General features: G+C 34.6%; 1 protein-coding gene across 23 annotated transcripts in view; it reads right to left on the bottom strand.

Moving 5' to 3' along the window:
• LOC125671795 (RIMS-binding protein 2-like) overlaps positions 1 to 19,066 on the bottom strand; it is a 114,907-nt gene extending 95,841 nt beyond the window's left edge. For 12 of the 23 annotated variants that reach the window (XM_056139635.1, XM_056139631.1, XM_056139652.1 and 9 more), the window contains exons 1-5: positions 18,978 to 19,050; positions 18,781 to 18,879; positions 17,507 to 17,924; positions 16,672 to 17,329; positions 4,169 to 4,222 (exon numbers count right to left, since the gene is read on the bottom strand). In XM_056139635.1, the coding sequence (XP_055995610.1) occupies positions 4,169 to 4,222; positions 16,672 to 17,329; positions 17,507 to 17,910 (1,116 nt within the window). In that variant the 5' untranslated portion in view covers positions 17,911 to 17,924; positions 18,781 to 18,879; positions 18,978 to 19,050. Of the gene's footprint in view, positions 1 to 4,168; positions 4,223 to 16,671; positions 17,330 to 17,506; positions 17,925 to 18,567; positions 18,880 to 18,977 lie in introns of all 23 variants that reach the window. The other 11 variants (XM_056139586.1, XM_056139600.1, XM_056139630.1 and 8 more) reach the window with 9 other exon arrangements.
• Between the last annotated feature and the right edge of the window lie 534 nt (positions 19,067 to 19,600).

The raw sequence follows: 19,600 nt of genomic DNA, 5'->3' as shown, positions 1-19,600 counted from the left end.
TAGTCGGCTGGAATCTTACATTGAGCAACCCCAGCACCACTGTCTAACAATAGTCAGCTGGAGTCTTACATTGTGCAAACCCAGCATCACTGTCTAACAATAGTCAGCTGGAATCTTACATTGTGCAACCCCAGCACAATGTGTTATAATAGTCAGCTGGAGTCTTACATTGTGCAACCCCAACACCACTGTCTAACAATAGTCAGCTGGAGTCTTACATTGTGCAACCCCAGCACCACTGTCTAACAATAGTCAGCTGGAATCTTACATTGTGCAACCCCAGCACCACTGTCTAACAATAGTCAGCTGGAATCTTACATTGTGCAACCCCAGCACCACTGTCTAACAATAGTCAGCTGGAATCTTACATTGTGCAACCCCAGCACCACTGTCTAACAATAGTCAGCTGGAGTCTTACATTGCGCAACCCCAGCACAGTGTGTTATAATAGTCAGCTGGGATCTTGATTAAAATGAATTCTAAGTAATGACAGGATTTGTAAAACAATAGGCATTTCCCCATGAATGTGTTGTAAACACTGTGTGTGTGAATACAGAACTACTTGATAAATATAGTATGTCTAGACTATTTTAAAAGCGGGGAATTCAAACAGAAAAGAAAGTAGAATGTGAATATAAGAAATAAATTTCATTTCTGAAAATACATGAGGGCATGAACTGCAACGCTTCACGTCGGCTATACTTTTTATGAAGCATTAATAGCCTTCATGAAGTACAGTGTATAATGCCAGCGTGATCAGCATCGCAGGTAATTTCCTCATGTAATTTAAAAAATGAAATTTAATTCTTAATTGAAGAAGAGTTCCATCCACTTTATTCTAAGATAGCATCTGTATAATGAACCATTTGAAAAAATTCTATTAAAAAATTCTATATAAATATACAGGGCTATAAATAATTATTTTTATTCACTGCATGGTCACTTGGGCTATCAACTTAAATTTTTACTGGTCAAATGATAACTTTTACTGTCCCATTGGACCAGTGGATATGAAAACGACTGGCACAATTTTCATAATAAGGCCTGGTACTATCTTGTTTATTCAAACTAGCATCAACAGTGTGTTAAAAAAACATTGCAATCTTCCAATTCTTATTCATGTTTTTCGCTTAAAAACTTACAAAATAGTATGCGTCATCTTCACCATTCTCGGAATTCCTCATGTGGCTCGTACTTTTGTGTAGTCTCGTTTTCCCAGACTCTCGCTCTCGAGACTTTGCTCGAGCAAGAGACTCAAAATCTCGCTTGTGCAAAATCTCAAGAGCGAGAGTCTGGTGAAAGCGAGACTAAACTTTGTGTAAAATCATCCCAGGATTGCCAATTGTATACTCATTCTTAGAAACAATCATGAATTTATCTACATTGTGTTACTTCATATAGTACAACTCAACACAAAGTGAATTTGCATGCAATATAAACCTGGACACACACATGTCTAATACTTACTTGCCTGATTGTTGAGAAATTTTGATAAGTGAAAGTTGAAGATAACGAACAGTGATCAATCTCATAACTCCTATAAACAATACAAGATACTAGATAGATAGTTGGGTAAACACGGACCCCTGGACATAACAGGGCACCTATTCATAAAATATCTTACGACTAAGATCAAAATTTACAAACACTGTAATTTCCTTATTTTTCATTTCTTGTAGACTTTCTAAATTAATATGTAAAGTACATTCATGGTTTATAAAAGTTGAATACATACTTATGACCTTGTGATCGGAATTTGATTATCAGACAGAATTCTTTTTTTCATATTAGTCGTAAGATATTTTGTGAATAAGGGCCCAGAGGTGGGATATCAGGTCACTGAGGTGCCTAGGAGGAGTAAGCATCCCCTGTCGACCGGTCACTTAGTATTAATACTGATAAGTACACAGATAAAACTATAAAAATTAACTTGCCCTAAGGGCACCATCTTCGCTAGCCAAGGGTGACGCTCCACGGTGTTTCTCTAGAATTTACTGGCCCCGGACCATCGATTATTTCAAATCACTAGCCCAAATCTAGAATTTACTGGCCCCGGACCATCGATTATTTCAAATCACTAGCCCAAATCTAGAATTTACTGGCCCCGGACCATCGATTATTTCAAGCCCTGATATAACTTGATAAAGCTTCTGAGTGTAAATAACATGTGAGAACCAGGTAATATTGGAAACTATCTTAACTGCCATGAAACTATGATTAGTACTATATAACATATATTGTTCTGTATCACCTATTTAACGGTGTAGTGTATAAATTCTGTACTGTACAAATAAAAATCTATTGTAAAACCTTAAGAGTTAATTCCCCTGATATCCATCAAAATGAAAGGACAAGTGTAATAGAATCCTTTTCAGCATAAGTGTGATATGTGTTTAAAAAAAGGGGAGGGGGGGGGGAAACAAGCTTTATGTGCGCTATTGAGTTAATGGAGACTTAATGTTTCACATATCAAAAATGTCAAACCATTTGGAAATCATAAGTTTCAACTATACCAGTATTATGAAAATTTCACCCCTTTTAAAGCTTTAAAAAATTATTCAAATATTTACCTAAATGGATTTTGAATTTTCAGTGTAGAAACTGGTCAATATTCAATTAACAAGCTTGGATCATCAGCATGTACATTCTTTTCATTTCATCATTTATTCGATGAATTCAGTTATTAATACTAGAGATTGTTTTTATGAAAAACAAATGTTTCCCCCACTCCCAAAATGGGAAGTGCTCCAAATGAAACCTCCTCCCCTTAATGTACTGCATGGTATGGAGGAGAAAGCATGAGCAGGACCATAGACATTTTGAACTCTGATAAGTCACATAGGAGAAGTGTTCACAAACTCTTTTACACCCTCCACCCCTCAGATCCACTAATGTCTATAACATTTAACATCTTTAAGGATAACAATTGGATTATCCTGTCCATATCATCTGCAAATGGCATTGAAGTATTGTACAAAATTTCAAGTCTATCGAATATAAGGCATATACATGTAGGAGAAGTATTCACAAGCTATTTTAACATCCTCCACCCCTCTTAGATCCACTATAACTTTTAGGAAAATAACTGCATCCTCCCGTCCCGACAATATGCACATCTACAAATGGCAATGAAGCATTGTACAAAGTTTCAAATCTATCCAATAAGCCATATAGGAGGAGAAGTGTTGACAAGGTGCTTTACATCCTCCACCCTTCTTAGATCCACTACAACTTTTAGGAAAACAATTGGATCCCCCTATCCCTACAATATGCACATCTGCGAATGCCATTGAAGTATTGTAAAAAGTTTCAAGTCTATCTGATAAGCCGTGTAGGAGAAGAAGCGTTCACAAGCTATTTTAACATCCCCCACTCCTCTAAGATCCATTATAACTTTTAGGAAAATAATTGGATCCTCCTGTCCCTGTGCATATCTACAAATGGCAATGAAGCATTGTACAAAGTTCCAAATCTATCAGATAAGTCATATTGAGAAGTGTTCACAAGATAGACAGACAGACAGATGGACAGAATGTACAAAAACAATGTCAGAAGAAGTCTCCCCCTGGAAGAGGGGGGACATAATTAGTTTTCCCAGCACCCACCTAACCGTACCAAAACCTTATGACTACATTGATTCCTGTTAAAAGATATTCACTCCTGAACCACATATATTATTAGTTACAGTCAGTTTGGGACATATTTACAGAGTCATCCTGGGTGTGAAATGGAAATCCGTATTGGGTGAGGCAAAGTAGGTGGTAAAAAAAAACCAAAGGCAGAACTGAATTATTGTCAACAGAATTATGAACATGTCTTGCACAAGCATACCTTCCCTCCTCAAGATTAAAACACTGCACATTTAATTAAACTGTTAGTAAGCTTCTTTTTATGAATAAAAGTTAGTTATACGGTAGTACCATCTGTGAGTGAATCCATATATCATGTATATACCATAACATCAATCCAAAAAGCATAGATTCATATTTTCTGGGATTTCAAACATTTTCAGTTGAAATGAAAGGGTTCAGAGATATAAAGAGTGTGTGGTGACAAGATAGCAACACAAAAAGCAGGGGGAAACACACAACCAATGGCAGACAAAGAGGAGTAACTCTTGCCATCCCAATGCAGGCACACAACATGTTGGACAAGTTATCTCCCTTACCTTGAGTGGCAAAGTCTTTTTGGACTTTTGAAATGATACTGTATTCTTATGCTTCTAAATAAAAGAATCAAGACAAAATTATTTTATAAAGCCTGCAAAAAAAAGTGATTTCCTTTAAAAATCACAAAATAAGAATGAGCAGGTCATTCTGCATGACAAAATCTCTTTTCAAATGCCATTGGAACAATTGGTACCTATAAGACACATAACAGGGATGTGTTGTATTGAATATTACAGAAATGAACTCATCATTCAAACATTTTGTGAACTTAAAATAGCGAAAACATTTTTGTGCATTAAGTACTTCCACCCTCCTGTGATGTCATAAGATTTTGCAAAATCAATGATTTATTTAGATTTGAATTCCATGGCAAGAACATATATTTTGTTGGAATCTTTTCCAACAGTTGTTGTAAAAAGTCTTGTTAAACATAAAATATTTCAAAAGTCTAAGTTATATATGAATAATCAATGATAATCCAAGGGCAGTAACCCTGTTTTCATTGAATTCTTTATCCATTATACGATAGATTTATTTCCTTGGTTTTTCATAGACATTTTGCATATCTATTTAAAGAAACAGTTTTATGAAATTGTTATAATTTTAATGAATACTATCATTTAAACAATAAAATGCTTTTTTTGTTGTTTCATCAGGTGATGAAGGTAGCAAGCATAGAGAAAATACATACCATACCGGTTATGTAAATTGCTACTTTCATCACCCAATGAAACAACAAAGACATTTTATAGTTTACATTTATATTTTTATGTATTGTTTTAAAATATAAACTAGATTTAAGTACTAAAATATAGGGTTGACCCATTTGTTACGTTAAACAGAACACCCAATGCACCTTTGACCTTGATGATGCTCCATATTAATTTGGTGATGAATACTCAGACAGGTGGTACTGAAAAAACCCGGATCAAACTATAGTTAGCAACAAATAAGTATTCACTGTCGCAGATGAAAGTATTGTCAATTTCAAAAGAAATATAAGAGAAAAGATTCAGTGAATGTAAATATGAAGTTTTTACTAATTTTTGTGAAATTTGATAATGCTGTTTTAAGAACATTGCAATTTTCTGACATTGATATACGATTCTGTTTAAGTATGTCTCGCACCTTAAAAAGTGTGATTATCTATACATTTTATTTGATAATTTATTAGCTGATTAATTCTGATAAATTGAAATAAATGCACTTTAGATACTTTTATCAGATAATAATGCGAGTATGGAGTTACATGTACCTTTAATAATTGCATCAGTTTCAATGAACAGATCATGTGAACTTTGAGTATTAAGTTCAAATCTAAGAAACATACAATTCTGACATAAAACGCATGACCATAATATGTAGGATGCCCTAGATTCTATTAAGAATGAACATTATACATTTGTTGACTGTTGGACTGCAACGATTCAATTATTAGATCATGCACAGAGGAGAATTGTTTCTTTCCTTTTTTATACCAATGAACTTCACCATCCATAGTCAGGAACATGACCTTGAAGTCAAGAGCATGACCTTGAAGTCCAGTATGAACTTAGAACTCTTTTGGGACTTGAACTACAGATCTGGAGGACATGAGATTTACAATTTTAGTAGAGGGCTCCTTATGCTTGAACATTATAACTACTATTCTTCATTAAGTCGTCTGCTAGAGATTCAGAGTTAGTATACAGAGATGTTTACAACTGATGCAGACCAATGGCTGGAAATGGATCACGACAAATCACTCAACAAACCTTAAAGAACCTAGCTGAAACGTTAGACCTCAGACAACTCATTCATCTGAAGGCTCAGCAAAACATATCCTGACACTCAATCAAAATAACATCTTCCAATACATTTCACTTTGTCATGTGAGAAAAATAATTTCACATCAAATGCTGATAAGAATATAAATTTCAACTTTCCTATATAACATGTATATTGAGCTTGAACCTGGACTGTTAATGACTGTTAGTATCCTCTGATTAGGTTGTTTTACTCATGGTCTAACATTTTTGTTTTTGTTAGACTTTAATATTAGATTATCCCTATTATCAATCCTTATCATTATATATAAATTCACATTCACTGAATCTTTTCTCTTATATTTCTATTGAAATTGACACATTGCTTTCATCTGAAACAATGAAAGTATATTTGTTGCAAACTAGTTCGATTCCGGTTTTTTTGGTATCACCTGTCTGCATAATCAGGCCAAAAATAAAAATTGATTTGTTTGATGTACTCCGACCGACCCATCAAATTTGATCCTACCCGATAATTTTTTTCAGCAATTTGAAATTTCATTGGGGGGGGGGGGGGGGTGGGGGGGGGTGGGGGGGGGGAGTCCTTAAAAAATAAAATTCTCCTTATTTTAAATGAAAATATTAGAAATTTTCCTGACGTACGTTCCAAAAAAAATAAAAACCTACCTACCAACCCACCTTGAAAAATGTGGGTCAGAGTACATCAAACAAAAATATTTTAAATGATGGCCTCATTACCAAATATGGAGCATAGTACTTCAACCTAGTTAATATTTAAGAACAATGCATAAAGATATATAAACAGTACGCAGGTTATGAACTTAGTCTACAATGCTTGCTACCTTCATCAACCGATGAAACTACAAAGATAGCATTTTATTGTTTAAATATAGTTATGCCTGAGTTATCATAGTACGGTCACAGCAGTAATGATCAAGTAGTGTAGTGCCTCCGATTCTATTGATTCCATACACATATAAACGTGTAATTACATTTACCCATCTTTTTCACGATTTTATAAATGTATACATTAAATGCAATAACTATCAGTTGTTACGTATACAGATAAAATCTCGTGCAGCAGAAGATTAGACAAGTGATTCCACCTGTAGAGTTAACAGTCGTTAATTACCTGTACGTATACACAGGTCATTAGAGCGGACACAGAGAGGGACAGACACACAGGTAGGTAGGTCCTGCGTTAAAATGTCAGATCTAACACTCTCCTCCTGCCCTGGTCCCTATCAAGTTTGATCACATTATCTCTGTAATTACTTATCACAGTATGCTTGTGTCCGATTTTAAAATTCTGAAAGTCTATGCCACTTAACTACCCAGCTACACGCTGCTAGACATGGATCTTAAAAATCAACGCTCTCAAATAAATACAATCCATACCTCAGTATCCATATTGTCTATGTCCCAAGGCATAATTTCCTATATGATTATAGACTTTCACCAACTTCAAGCTGTGATTTGAAGCTATCACTACCTGCATATTGAATTTCCCATTTGTGCATGTAAGTGAAGGGCCCTGATTACAGTTTAATTGTCTGTGCTTGTTCTTTGTTTTCCAAGTTTAAAGGTCTTTGTTTACTCTCTAATAGAGAAAAAGACAAAATCTGGTGTCTTCATGACATGAGGCCCACAATGCTCACCTGAGTCAACCTGGTCTGGCTACTTAAAGATACTATCTTTATCCCCATAAAAAATTTGGAAACAATATCAGGGCCCCACCTAAGCCGAACAGGGTCACAACTGAACCCAACCTGAATTCACACAACATAGCGATGCGTTACATTCCCTTACAATCATAAATCATGTAAAATTCAAAAAATTATTTCTATGTAAAACTTTGATCCCCCTATTGAGCCCCCACCCCCCCCCCCCCCCACCACCACCACCACCCCCCCCCACCCCCCCTTGCCAGAATTTGAATCTGAACTTCCTGCGGATACTTGCAAACTAGTATCACTATATCATGACCCTGGTACTCTTGAGATTTTCAAAGTCTTTTACCCCTTCCTAGTCTAGGGGCATTGATTTCAACATAATATCTGAATCTGCATTACCTCAGAGGATGTCTGCCCATTACCTCCCTCAGAGGATGTCTGCCCATTACCTCAGAGGATGTCTGCCCATTACCTCAGAGGATGTCTGCCCATTACCTCAGAGGGTGTCTGCCTATTAACATGACTAAATATAGCTTCCCTGTTCATAAAAAAATTTAAAGACTTTTTATTATAAACTTTGATCCTCAGAAATATTGTGGACTCATCCAACCTCCGGGAGCCACCATGGCCCTGTTTTCTGCCCCCTGATTCTTGAGAAGATTTTTAAAAGATAAAATCAGAATTTCACTATTTCTCGATAATCTCCCCCAACATGTTTAAATGAAGTGCTAATGAGTAATCTTAGCCAGCTTGCTATTCATGAGAAGATGATGAAAAAAAAATCCTCTTACATGTTGTAATATAAATTTTTTCCCTCTTGTGGCCCCACCCTATCCCCTATGGCCATACCTGAGGATGCTTGCATATCAATATGACCAATCAAGGCAAGAAGATTTCCTACATATCCCCATTTAAAACTTTTGATCCCCTATTGAGGCCCCATTTTACCCAAAGGGACCATGATTTGAACAATTTTTATGGAAATTTTCGTTATAAATCTCAATGATATATCAAATTTTGGTCAATGAACAAGAAAGATAACTCTGATGTCCCTAAACCAAAACACCTTTTAACATCTGCACTTTGCACATTAATTTTCTTGTACAAGAAAATACATTCTTTACACAAAGCTGAATTAACTTTTAGAAGCCATGGACTCAAACCTGAACGTAATTAAGATTTACATTCGAGTGCAGCTCTCAGAACAAATAGTCTAGACACATTTTGTATATACACAACCTACATGCTGTGCAATCTACCATTATTTGTATTGTTGCAGGCAGACGTAGCTTTCTATTGGTATTAAAGACAAAACTCTAAATTAATGCATTCATAATATTGTGTAAGATATCTGTCCAGTGTAGTGTGTGTGTCTTAAGAGCAAACTTTGTCATAATCACAACCAATTCCAATATCCTTCGTTTTCAACTGCAAATATTTTGAATTCAAAGATTATGTGCCAACAATAGACATTTGTAATGGATAAACTTCTATTTATTTACTACAAAGGAAACTCTTTTCACACCTTAGAACTGAAAATTCTTGATAAGCTTTAAATACTTCTGTACTACGGTGTATATTAAAACACAGAAAGAATAGTTTGTCTGTTTGCCAAACCTCACCATTCAATATGTCCTTAAATTTTCTACTTGTGATATTCTAAACTTTTTGGACTAGAAACAATGGATGAGCATGTTAAGTCCAGATTATTTCTTTACATATTCAAAAACTGCACGCAATCCCACGCATGTATACACACTAACATAGACGAACATACAAATTCTCTCCTCTTTAACTTAAAGGCTGCGTACTCGTTATTTCATCATAATCATGTTTTTATTGATTAAAGGTTTCAGCTTTATAGTATAATGCTTTGCAAAATTACAAACCCTGTTACACCTTTATACAAACTATAAAACATCTTTATCACCTTTCCGGGATAGAATAGGTCCTCAGTACGCCTTGCTTGTCATAAGAGGGGACTACATGGCCATTGGGGCACTCTTTCAGATGAGACTGCAAAAACCGAGGCCCCGTGTCACAGCAGGTGTGGCACGATAAAGATCCCTCCCTGCTCAAAGGCCGTAAGTGCCAAGCATAGATCTACTTTTTGCAGGCCTTCACTGGCAATGTCTCCATTTGAGCGAAATATTCTCAAGCAGAACGTTAAGCAATATACAATCAATCAATCAATTCTGCCTAGTTTTTTTTTTTTTTTTACATGCTTTGTCTAATTTAACCTTTACATTTGTGAATCACTATCCCCATGTGACCCTGTGAGAGTTATGTACACTATCAAAAATAGGATGAAGCTTTTGTGTCTGTATTTGGACAAATGGGAGGCAGGTTTCCAATTTTTGGGATTCCTGATAGCATCCAAGCTGGCGCCACTCATGCATATATATTGTCGGATATGCAAAATTAAGGTACGTCAAACATTATTTTTTCACTTATAGTAATATATCCGATTCCAAATCAATAGCGATGTTATAATTTTATAGAATTAAATCTAGTTGAATCAGAATAATCTGTTACCTAAAAAGTAGATTTACAATTTTTTTTCTTTATATATATTTTGATTTTTTTTTTTTAAATATTTTACATATCATGCATGCAGAGATTTTGTTTGCAAACTTTGTGGTAGAGCACAACAGCCCTTTTCTGGTTTTGGATGAATGTTTCACCAGACTCTGCAAAGCTGTGTCATACCAAACAAATATTTATATAGGCATGGGCTTTAATCTATCTTTTATTTTGATATCTAGTCCAGTTATGTTAAAAGATGCTGTATCAATATGTACGTGTTAATGTTACGTTAATAATTATTTATTTTGGGGCATGGGGTGGAGTTGTATTAGCTGCAATAATGTATAGCCCTCTCTCATTTTATTTCATTCTGGCATTTTCTCCACAAAAAAATTAACAAAAAAAAGTCGGAGAGGGCGATGAGCATTATTCCAGCTATAGGGTTGTATATTAGTTCATCTTTAAATTTTTACGGAATAGTCATGATAGTTGATGATGTTAATAATTTTAAAAGTAAACATGGTAAATATGTATTTCTTTCAAATTGTGTTTTTTAATTTTGTTAAACTTAATGGAGAATAAAACACACTTTTTTATGTTAATTTGATGTATTCAATAATTTTGTTTTCTAAAAGACATATTCTGAATCATTTTCAGAACAAAAGTAATTTTGGAATTCAAAGATTAGGAAAACCTGTCATCACACGCAAAATCCCCTATGTGGAATTTCAAAAGTTAGCATGTATGAATGTCATGGAAACAAAATTACTGGTATATAAATATATAATTCCTGTTGCAAGAGGAAGCAAGGCCATCCAAAGACTACCTGGAGATGTACCATGGAAACCGGGATGAAGGAGATGGGCCTAACTTGGAGTGAATTGGAGAGAAAGGCAAAAGACAGGGAACAGAGGAGGAAACTACAGGCGACTCTCAATGGCTCGAACTTCAATCATGGTCCCGATTTTTTTCTCTACATAACAAAGCAAATTTACTATCGATCTCTCGAACGTTCAATCTCTCGAAGTGAAGTTGGGTCCCATAAAACACATTTCATTGTTTTTCACTCTCAATCTCTCGAAGTGGTGATAGCATATACCCACCGTTACACAAGCGTATAATAATTTCTGCTTTGGCCTTACTTGGATTTTGTTGAATGCTGAAGGGGTAATTAGGTGTTTATATAGTTGAAACATCTCTGGTGCTTCTTTGTGGAGGTGACACACTTGAGTATATAATTGGCTAATTGGTCAGTTTACACCTTGCACTGGGGTTTTGAGTTGTGATGATTAAAATTATATATAATCCAACTATGAATGAAATCTAGAATTTGTTTTGAGAGAGTAAGTTTTATACATAATTTAGAGATCTGCAGACTGTTAAATTTCTCGAGTTTGTTCTTTGTGTAAAGTTACTCTAAAACATTGTTTTACTAATTCGGTAGAATTTTTGTTTTGGGTAAAAGCGACATAACATTGTGCTCTGTTTAGTTTGCGATAGTAAAGCGTCATCTGAACTTGGTTTTGTATGCCTAATCTAAGCATGATTAAAGAACAAATAAATACATAAACTTTGAAATGTTTTTATTAATGCAAAATAAGGTTTTTTATTTTGATATCAAATCAATTACCTGACGAATATGAAGGAAAACATGTCAAAATGATATCATATGATCTTGATGGTATACATTTCCAGTTACTGTAAAATCTGAACCATACCGGCGGACCTTCAATTTCCGAATTTCGATCTCTCAAAGTTTTATCAAGGTCCCTTGAAATTCGAGTTATTGAGAGTCACTTGTATTATACTTGCCCTACTATGTGCCTCCGAATGCAACAAGGACTAAGGTGTGTGTGTGTGTGTGTGTGTGTGTGTGTGTGTGTGTGTGTGTGTGTGTGTGTGTGTGTGTGTGTATATATATATATATATATATAAAATGATGAAACATCGTTTGTGTCCTTTTAAGGATGTTTGCCCATAGTTCAAGCAAAATGTGTTGTACGTAGACAACTTGCAAGTTGTATGCAGAGTCACTTCTCTTACAAAATATAATTCTTAGTCAACTAAAATGAGGGAAATCTTTGGCCTGCCTCAGATAAATAAAACAATCAATGACATGCAACGCCCTTCTCAAAGGGGAAATAATCACGAAATGCAAAAATAGGGTGGGGTCCATCATTTAAAAATCTTCTCAAGAACTACTAGGCCAGAAGAATTGAATTTTAAATGATTTCATGAACTTTGATCAGGACAAAATGTTTCTTGTTTTCTTCTCTATAATACAACATTTTTTTTTTTATACATACATGTAACCAAAGTGTACTCAACCTTAAGGGGACAATGATCCAGACCGAGAAACCATTTCATTACAAAGGTACATTAAAGGCCCCACCTTAAGTTTCATTGAATTGAAGATTTTCTTGAATTCCATAGCTTTGAATAACCTAATATTAAAAGACGCCAACCCAATCTGTCAGTTGTTGTAAATGTTTCAGGACTGAAGTTACATGCTTGGTATTGTACATTTCTGACATAACAATAGCATAATATGGGGGCCAAGTGTGCAGAGTTTGAAACAGACCCATCATAACCTAAATATTAAACTTCATGAATGGCAGAAGGATCAGACACAACCCAGTAATTTTTCTCCATTAACATGACTCTTCATAAAGATTATCCGAGTGGTCTCTGACATTTAAAAATTCCAATAAAAAAGGTGATTCGTGTATGTATAAAGACTCTCGTCGGAACAAAGACGTCCTTAGATGTACTGCCCGAGTGTTTTTGTTGGAGTTTAAAGAACCACAATAGGATTTTGTACGTTTGATTTCATAAATGTAAACATGTACATACAAACATAAACAAAACTTTGTACAAATGTCCGCACTGACGCATAATAAATTTAGCAGAAAATTAATTATCCTACATCCTTTCCTACTAAAACACAAATTGAAAAATATCGTCAAAACAAGTGAAAGTTCCAATTTGCTTTATAAATATTTTTGATGAATGGTACTGAAAAAATATTTTGATGAAATTTGCAAATTAAAGTACATGCATTCATGGTAATTTTCAGTATAGTTACACGCTGTTGAACTTACATTTTAAAGATGAATGTTTTATTGGGAAAGTTTCAAAAATACTTAAATGGATTGATAAAATTTTGTGATAGTTGAATTTCAAAGAAAATGTTGTCAACATGGTCTGACAATAAACGTTTTAAGACTAGAACCATATATCTTGGTTAGAATGATAAAATATTAACAATTAATCATCCAATATAAGTCATGCACACATGTGTATATCCTTCACAATCCAAATTTTAATTTTGCTGGTTATTACAAAACAAAATGTTCTAAAATACTCCATTATTTTTATATTTCTCAAAAATTCATTCAATGATGACCCTTGATTTCCATCAGTTGAAATCTTTTTTTTGCCATATTCCTTGTTCTGGGAGGAGGCATGGTAGTTATTCTAAATGTCGTTGGACAGTTTCGAAGGAAAATTTAAGCTAAAATGTTGTAGCATTGTGTAAAACTTGGGAGACCAAAATTTTTTTGAAAATGCAGTATAAACACAAAATTTGTCCACATCACTTGTTTCTCCATGATGCTTAAAGAATCAGACTAGATGATGCAACACTTGTTATGGTGTCAGATTCATGGGTCAGTTGCTGGAGGTCAAAGAGGGTGAATGTGCCCTTCAACTCAAACTGATCCATCAGATGGTGTAAGATCATTAAAAAATAAACTTCAGTTTTGAAAATACATGTGGTTATGAACTGCAACATTTCATGCTGGCATGTACTTCATTAAGCGTGTTGTTTGAGCAACTTGGATCTGCATTACCTAAGGATCCCGGCGTGAAACATTGCAGTTTAACTAACTTCATATCTTCATATATCCACAAGTGTTATCAGTCACCAGAGTTAAAAATATCACTAAACACTAGGGCTATGAAATCTATGATAACTTCCGTGCTCTGCATTTAAAGCTATTAAAATTCTAATATCCAGCAGTAGCATCAAACAAGATGTGCTAGATTAAAATTCTAATATCCAGCATCAGCATCAAACAAGATGTGCTAGATTGAAATTCTAATATCCAGCATCAGCATCAAACAAGATGTGCTAGATTAAAATTCTAATATCCCGCATCAGCATCAAACAAGATGTGCTAGATTAAAACACAGAGGTCGCCATAGAGTCAGAACCCTGGCGTTGCAAACTTCACAATTTTGGTACATCCCTTTCTACTTTTCCTATATCATATATGCCTTCACTTTTTATACAGTATCAGCAAAATTAAAGACGAGGTTTTCAAAAGATACAGACATTTAATAACTATGACGATTTTGGCCCCAACCTCAAACCAAAACCCCTCTAGGATCATGAAATTTACAATTTCGGTATAGGGCTTAGTACCTGCTCCTTCCATTTCAGTTTCAGTTTAGTATCAATTATGAATAGCAATAAAGAAGATGTTATCTAAATGTTTTACACATAATATAGATCTATATGCCAGTCAAGTCTGGCCTGCCCTGCATGGAGTCAGAACCTCTACCCCGGGAATCATAAAATTCACAATTTTGATCAAAACCTTCCTGCATGACTATATTATATGCATTTAACTTTCTTACAGACGTACACTTGTAGAGAAGAAGATTTTCGAAAATTCTGTCAATTTTTGGCAGTTTTTCCCCCCATCTCTATGGCCCTGGGATGGCAGGAGTTTGTGAAATTTATTCATGTCCCCCTTGTCCCAAAGATGCTTCATACCAAAGAAAAGAATTGGAAGGGCAGATAACAAGATCACTCTAAACATATCATAATTCAATGGAACTTTTTTTTTCTAAAACATCTTTCTCTGTGGGGTAGTCAACATGCCAAGCTTTTTGACTTAAAATAAAAGTATCTGAAAAAGGCCGTTTAATTGATTTCCAACTCAATCAAAGAACACAAGATAAAAATTTTCTCTCAAAACCAAATCAACAAGTCAAAATCTCTCCAGAAATGGCCAAGTTTGACTTTTAGCCACTTTGTAATTGGGTCTACCTCTAGTCTTAGAAAGTAAAACCAAACATTTATTTGATAAAACTATTAAGCATTTTGACTTCACTGGGGTTTTGCCAAAAATGCTGATCAGGAATTTTAAAGCCCAAATCATAATTTTCTCAGGGCCTGTAATAAATATCACCCTTTACGACAGTGTCTATCATAACAGAGTGGGTTATAAATCCTCCATTTTCAAAACATATATATTAAACACTACACTATCTTTTCTTGATTTTTTTTTTCAATTATCTCTCCTCCATTTTTTTTCAATGAAGAGTCCATGCATTCTTTATCAATCTGTGTGTGACCAAAGATTTAAAGCTTTCATCTTTAAAGAAATGTTGGATGAAATCTATGTCCAAACAAACAAGAAAACCTCATGAAAGTAAATTTCGATGTTATAGCTTTTGTTTTGAATTAACCTCAATGAAGAGTATTCAATCCCAATAATCAATCAGGTAAAAGTGTCAGAAAATCAATACACCATACACTCTGTAAATGTCCCTATGTGCATTTACAAGTCTCACGTAGTTGAATACGTGGATGCATTAAAAGCTGAAATTTTACTACAACGAATTTATATAAGCTTGATGCAATACATTTGTACGGGCACACAAAATATTAGATATTTGTAATATATATATATATACCATAACTTCCTCACTTGCTTTATATATTCAGTTATGAATAGTTTTCCTTTCATCCTAATTATTCATAAAGTGAACATGAAGCTGTGGGTTATATGTATTACTGGTAGTTTAAATAATTAACTAATAAATCAAACCATGAAATGTAATATTAGAACTATCACCAAGTTTACACGTCAAGAAATGTTTTATCTAGATTTATTAAATTATTCATAATAACTGCATGCATGAATATGAGTCATGCATTGTTAACAATACGCAGTGAAATTTCAGAATTACGTTAACTCAGCTTCTGACATGGGACAAGTTAGCAGATACACGGAGATCCAAGCCTAACACAAATGACTTACAAATCTCAGAGAGCCAGTGATTTTTCATCTTTTTTCAAAACTTTCAAATTGGGAAAAATTTTCAACATTTTGATCAAATTGGGAAAACCTAGTCATTATTGTAAATATATGCTAGCCTAAATATATCATATCAAACACAAATTGATGTCATTCTTCTAATATTTTACATATTTAACTTTCTTTTCTTTAAGCTCTTCAAATTTTCAACTATGCTTTCTAAATCATCTAGAATTGATGCATCTTTGTCATGCTGTACATAAACTATTCACATTGAACTTATTTTTCAACAAATACGTTTTTTGCCAGTTTTTGTTATTGGGAAAAATGCAAGTAAAAGTGGTAATTTTTAGGAGGGGAAAGGGACGATATTCGGACCTAAAATGGGTCTTTAAAAATCACTGAGAGCACATGGCTATGAAAACATACACCATATTGGAAAAACATAAAATATCCATCAACATTTCCCCCTGTTATAAAGCTATACCTCTTTAGTTTGGTCTTCCTCAGTATTTTCCTGAACAGTGATGTAACGAAATGGTGACTTTCCGTCTAAAGTGAAAGTTTTCCCAAGTGGCGTGGATCCAGGAGTTGACTTCCCTAAAGAGACGGATCCAGGTGTGGACTTTCCCAGAGGGGTGGATCCTGGATGTGGAGAGGGGGTGGCAGAAGCCAGGTACTTTTCAATCTCCAAGTCTTCCGCTGTGCACAGGGCCAGCGGACGACTTGGAGTGCGACTAGAAACCTCCGACAACGGAGTCCCCCTGAGACTAAGAGATTCGGTTATTGATAGCACCTCGTCTTCTGTTATTATTCCTTCACTTAATGCCCTCTCAGCTTTCTTCAGTTTTTGTAAATTTCCAAAAGCGAATTTTTTGGACTCTGTGAGTATCTTGCGAAGTTCAGCATCGTAGCCCTCTTTGACCTCGGAGAATTCTTTTTCCTTTCTTGCTTGATCCTCACATTTCTTCTTAAGATTCTCCTCAATTTTCTTTTTCTCTCCTTTCAGTTTTTCAATCTCTTTGGCCATTTTTTCTGCATTCTGTTCAAATTGCTTTTTCTCGGACTCCACAACTGTTCGAAGGGCCTTAGCTTTTTCCTCTTCAAATCTATCCCGAAGTTTTTTCACTTCCTCTTCTTTGTACCTAAACAATACAAAAGAAAATTTGAAACAACTTACTTTTATGCTTTTAATAAATACATGTAATATTAAGTGTCCAATCATTTAAGACAATGTTCTTATTGAGTTAGAGCATGTACATTTACTTTCCATCATTCAATGTCAGCCGATGCATCTAACGTCTAACCGAATTAATACTAACCTGAGCACCTCCTGCAGTTCCTTGTCCTTTTTCTTTGTTATATTTTCCTGAATAATTTCTATTTCCTTCTGTTTTTCTTGACTTAACTTTGTCTCCAGGCTACTGATCTCTTTCTCCTTTTCTTTCTTGTATGCTTCTTGCAGTGACTTGATTTCTGATGATTTGTCTCTGTACAATTGTTTAGTTCTAGCTTTTTCTGCCTCGAGCTCACTCTTCAGACGAGCAATCTTGCGTTTGTAATCGTCGATGGAGTGACTTCGATGCGACTTTTCTCTTCTCCGTCCCTCAGATTTTGAACTCATTGTGCTCGTTGGAGTGGAGGCTCGACTGATATCGTTGATATCGAAGTCAAACTCGTCCTTCAGGCTCAGCCTTGAATAAGGCCGCCGATTTTGAACCTCCATTCTCGGGGCACCACCTTAAAAAAATGTTTCCCATGTAAAATAAGAACACACATGATTTAACTTTTCATTTTGAATATGATATGAAAAATAGTCAATGGTGATAGAGACAGTTCAATTCTTAAAACAGTTATTAGCATATCTGGTATTATTATGGTCTATGTAATGTTTGACAAATTTTTTCAAGAGAAAAAAAAAGTCTGACATGTTGGTGCAATATTCTTGTAGCAAATTTTTCATTTTTTTAATAATAAATCTGATATGATATGATATATAGTATTCAATTTTTAAGTTAGAAGGAAAGGTTACCTACATATTACATATCAAAATATAATCTTTAAAAGGTTCTAGCTCTCATTCCTCTTAAATTTTAATAATACACACTACTTTCAGCTTGTTTGATATATACCAAAATGATTTACCAATACCATTACAAGACCTAATTCATACAACATAGGAAATGCTTTATTTAACAGTCTATCCTAACCTAACCTGTTATGTAAACAAACAATTCATGACTCAGTGACATTGCATTTTAAACCTTGACCTTTATTTGTACTAGAACTAGGTTTTATTTTCATTCTTTTTTAAGTCTAAGTCTGTCTAATTTTATAAATGTTACAGAATCGTCCATGGAATGAAATAAATATAATTTGTTACCATTTTCCCGGATTTTCTCTATCACTCCTCACGAGGCATTTGGCGTTCCTGACAACAAGCTTTTCATAGACTCAGCTGTCGCATCGAAACATACAGATTTCTTACTTGTCAGCTTAAATACTTCACAGATTGTCAAAATAACAATCACACTCATTGTTTTCATACCAATCATTGTTGAATCACCACCCCTTTATAATCAACAACAATATTTACCTGTATATTTACAAAAGAATCACTCCCATGCAAGCACCAGCAAGCCCTGGATGAAAACCTAATGCTCCACTCTCGTGCATCTGAAACATCATCATGTCACTGACAAAATAAAACAGAGATGAAATTAAAAATAAAAATGTATAGTCCCACCAATAATCTGCACTTTAAATAAACATTTAAATGGAATTAAAACTAACAGGATTCGACAAAGACGTCTCACATCGACACACACACTGGATATCCGCCAAACTACTTTAAAAATCAGGTCACGTGACTGCGGTATACTAAAACCTGGCCTCAAAGCGGTTGTTTTCCAATATAGGTTTACCTCTGATTCAAACAAAGAGTGTATTAATATTTAAAATGCGGTATCAACTTTCTATAAATTCCAAACATTGAAAGATAAATTCCCATACTCAAATGGAGGGGGGAGGGGTGGAAACTATTTTTTAAATAAGTTAATGAACCTCTCATATATATAAATTCCGACTAAAAAGGATACCCTCTCCATCAGGAAACTGGATACTGTTCTACGAGTTTGGATTTGGTTTTCCTGCATATATGTCATACCCCAAGAGAGGGAAAAGGGGGGTGGGTGGAGACTCGTCAGTGCGGCCAGTACAGCATTAGATACCAATCGTGCAGTCTTCTGTTGTAATTTTAACATTATAATATAATTTCGTTTGTTTATATAGATAGTTCTAACTTAACATTATTGTATGGAAGTAAATAAATTCAGAGCGGAGAAATTTTACATAATTTTCAATAAAATCCGATTGAATAAAGCCTTCTTTTAACTCTCAGATTTATTTTCCTTTAT

The sequence above is a fragment of the Ostrea edulis genome, chromosome 1, assembly GCF_947568905.1.
Source record: "Ostrea edulis chromosome 1, xbOstEdul1.1, whole genome shotgun sequence".
NCBI classification, from domain to species: domain Eukaryota; kingdom Metazoa; phylum Mollusca; class Bivalvia; order Ostreida; family Ostreidae; genus Ostrea; species Ostrea edulis.
Note: the sequence above shows the minus strand (reverse complement) of the source record. Positions and strands in the feature narration are given on the sequence as shown.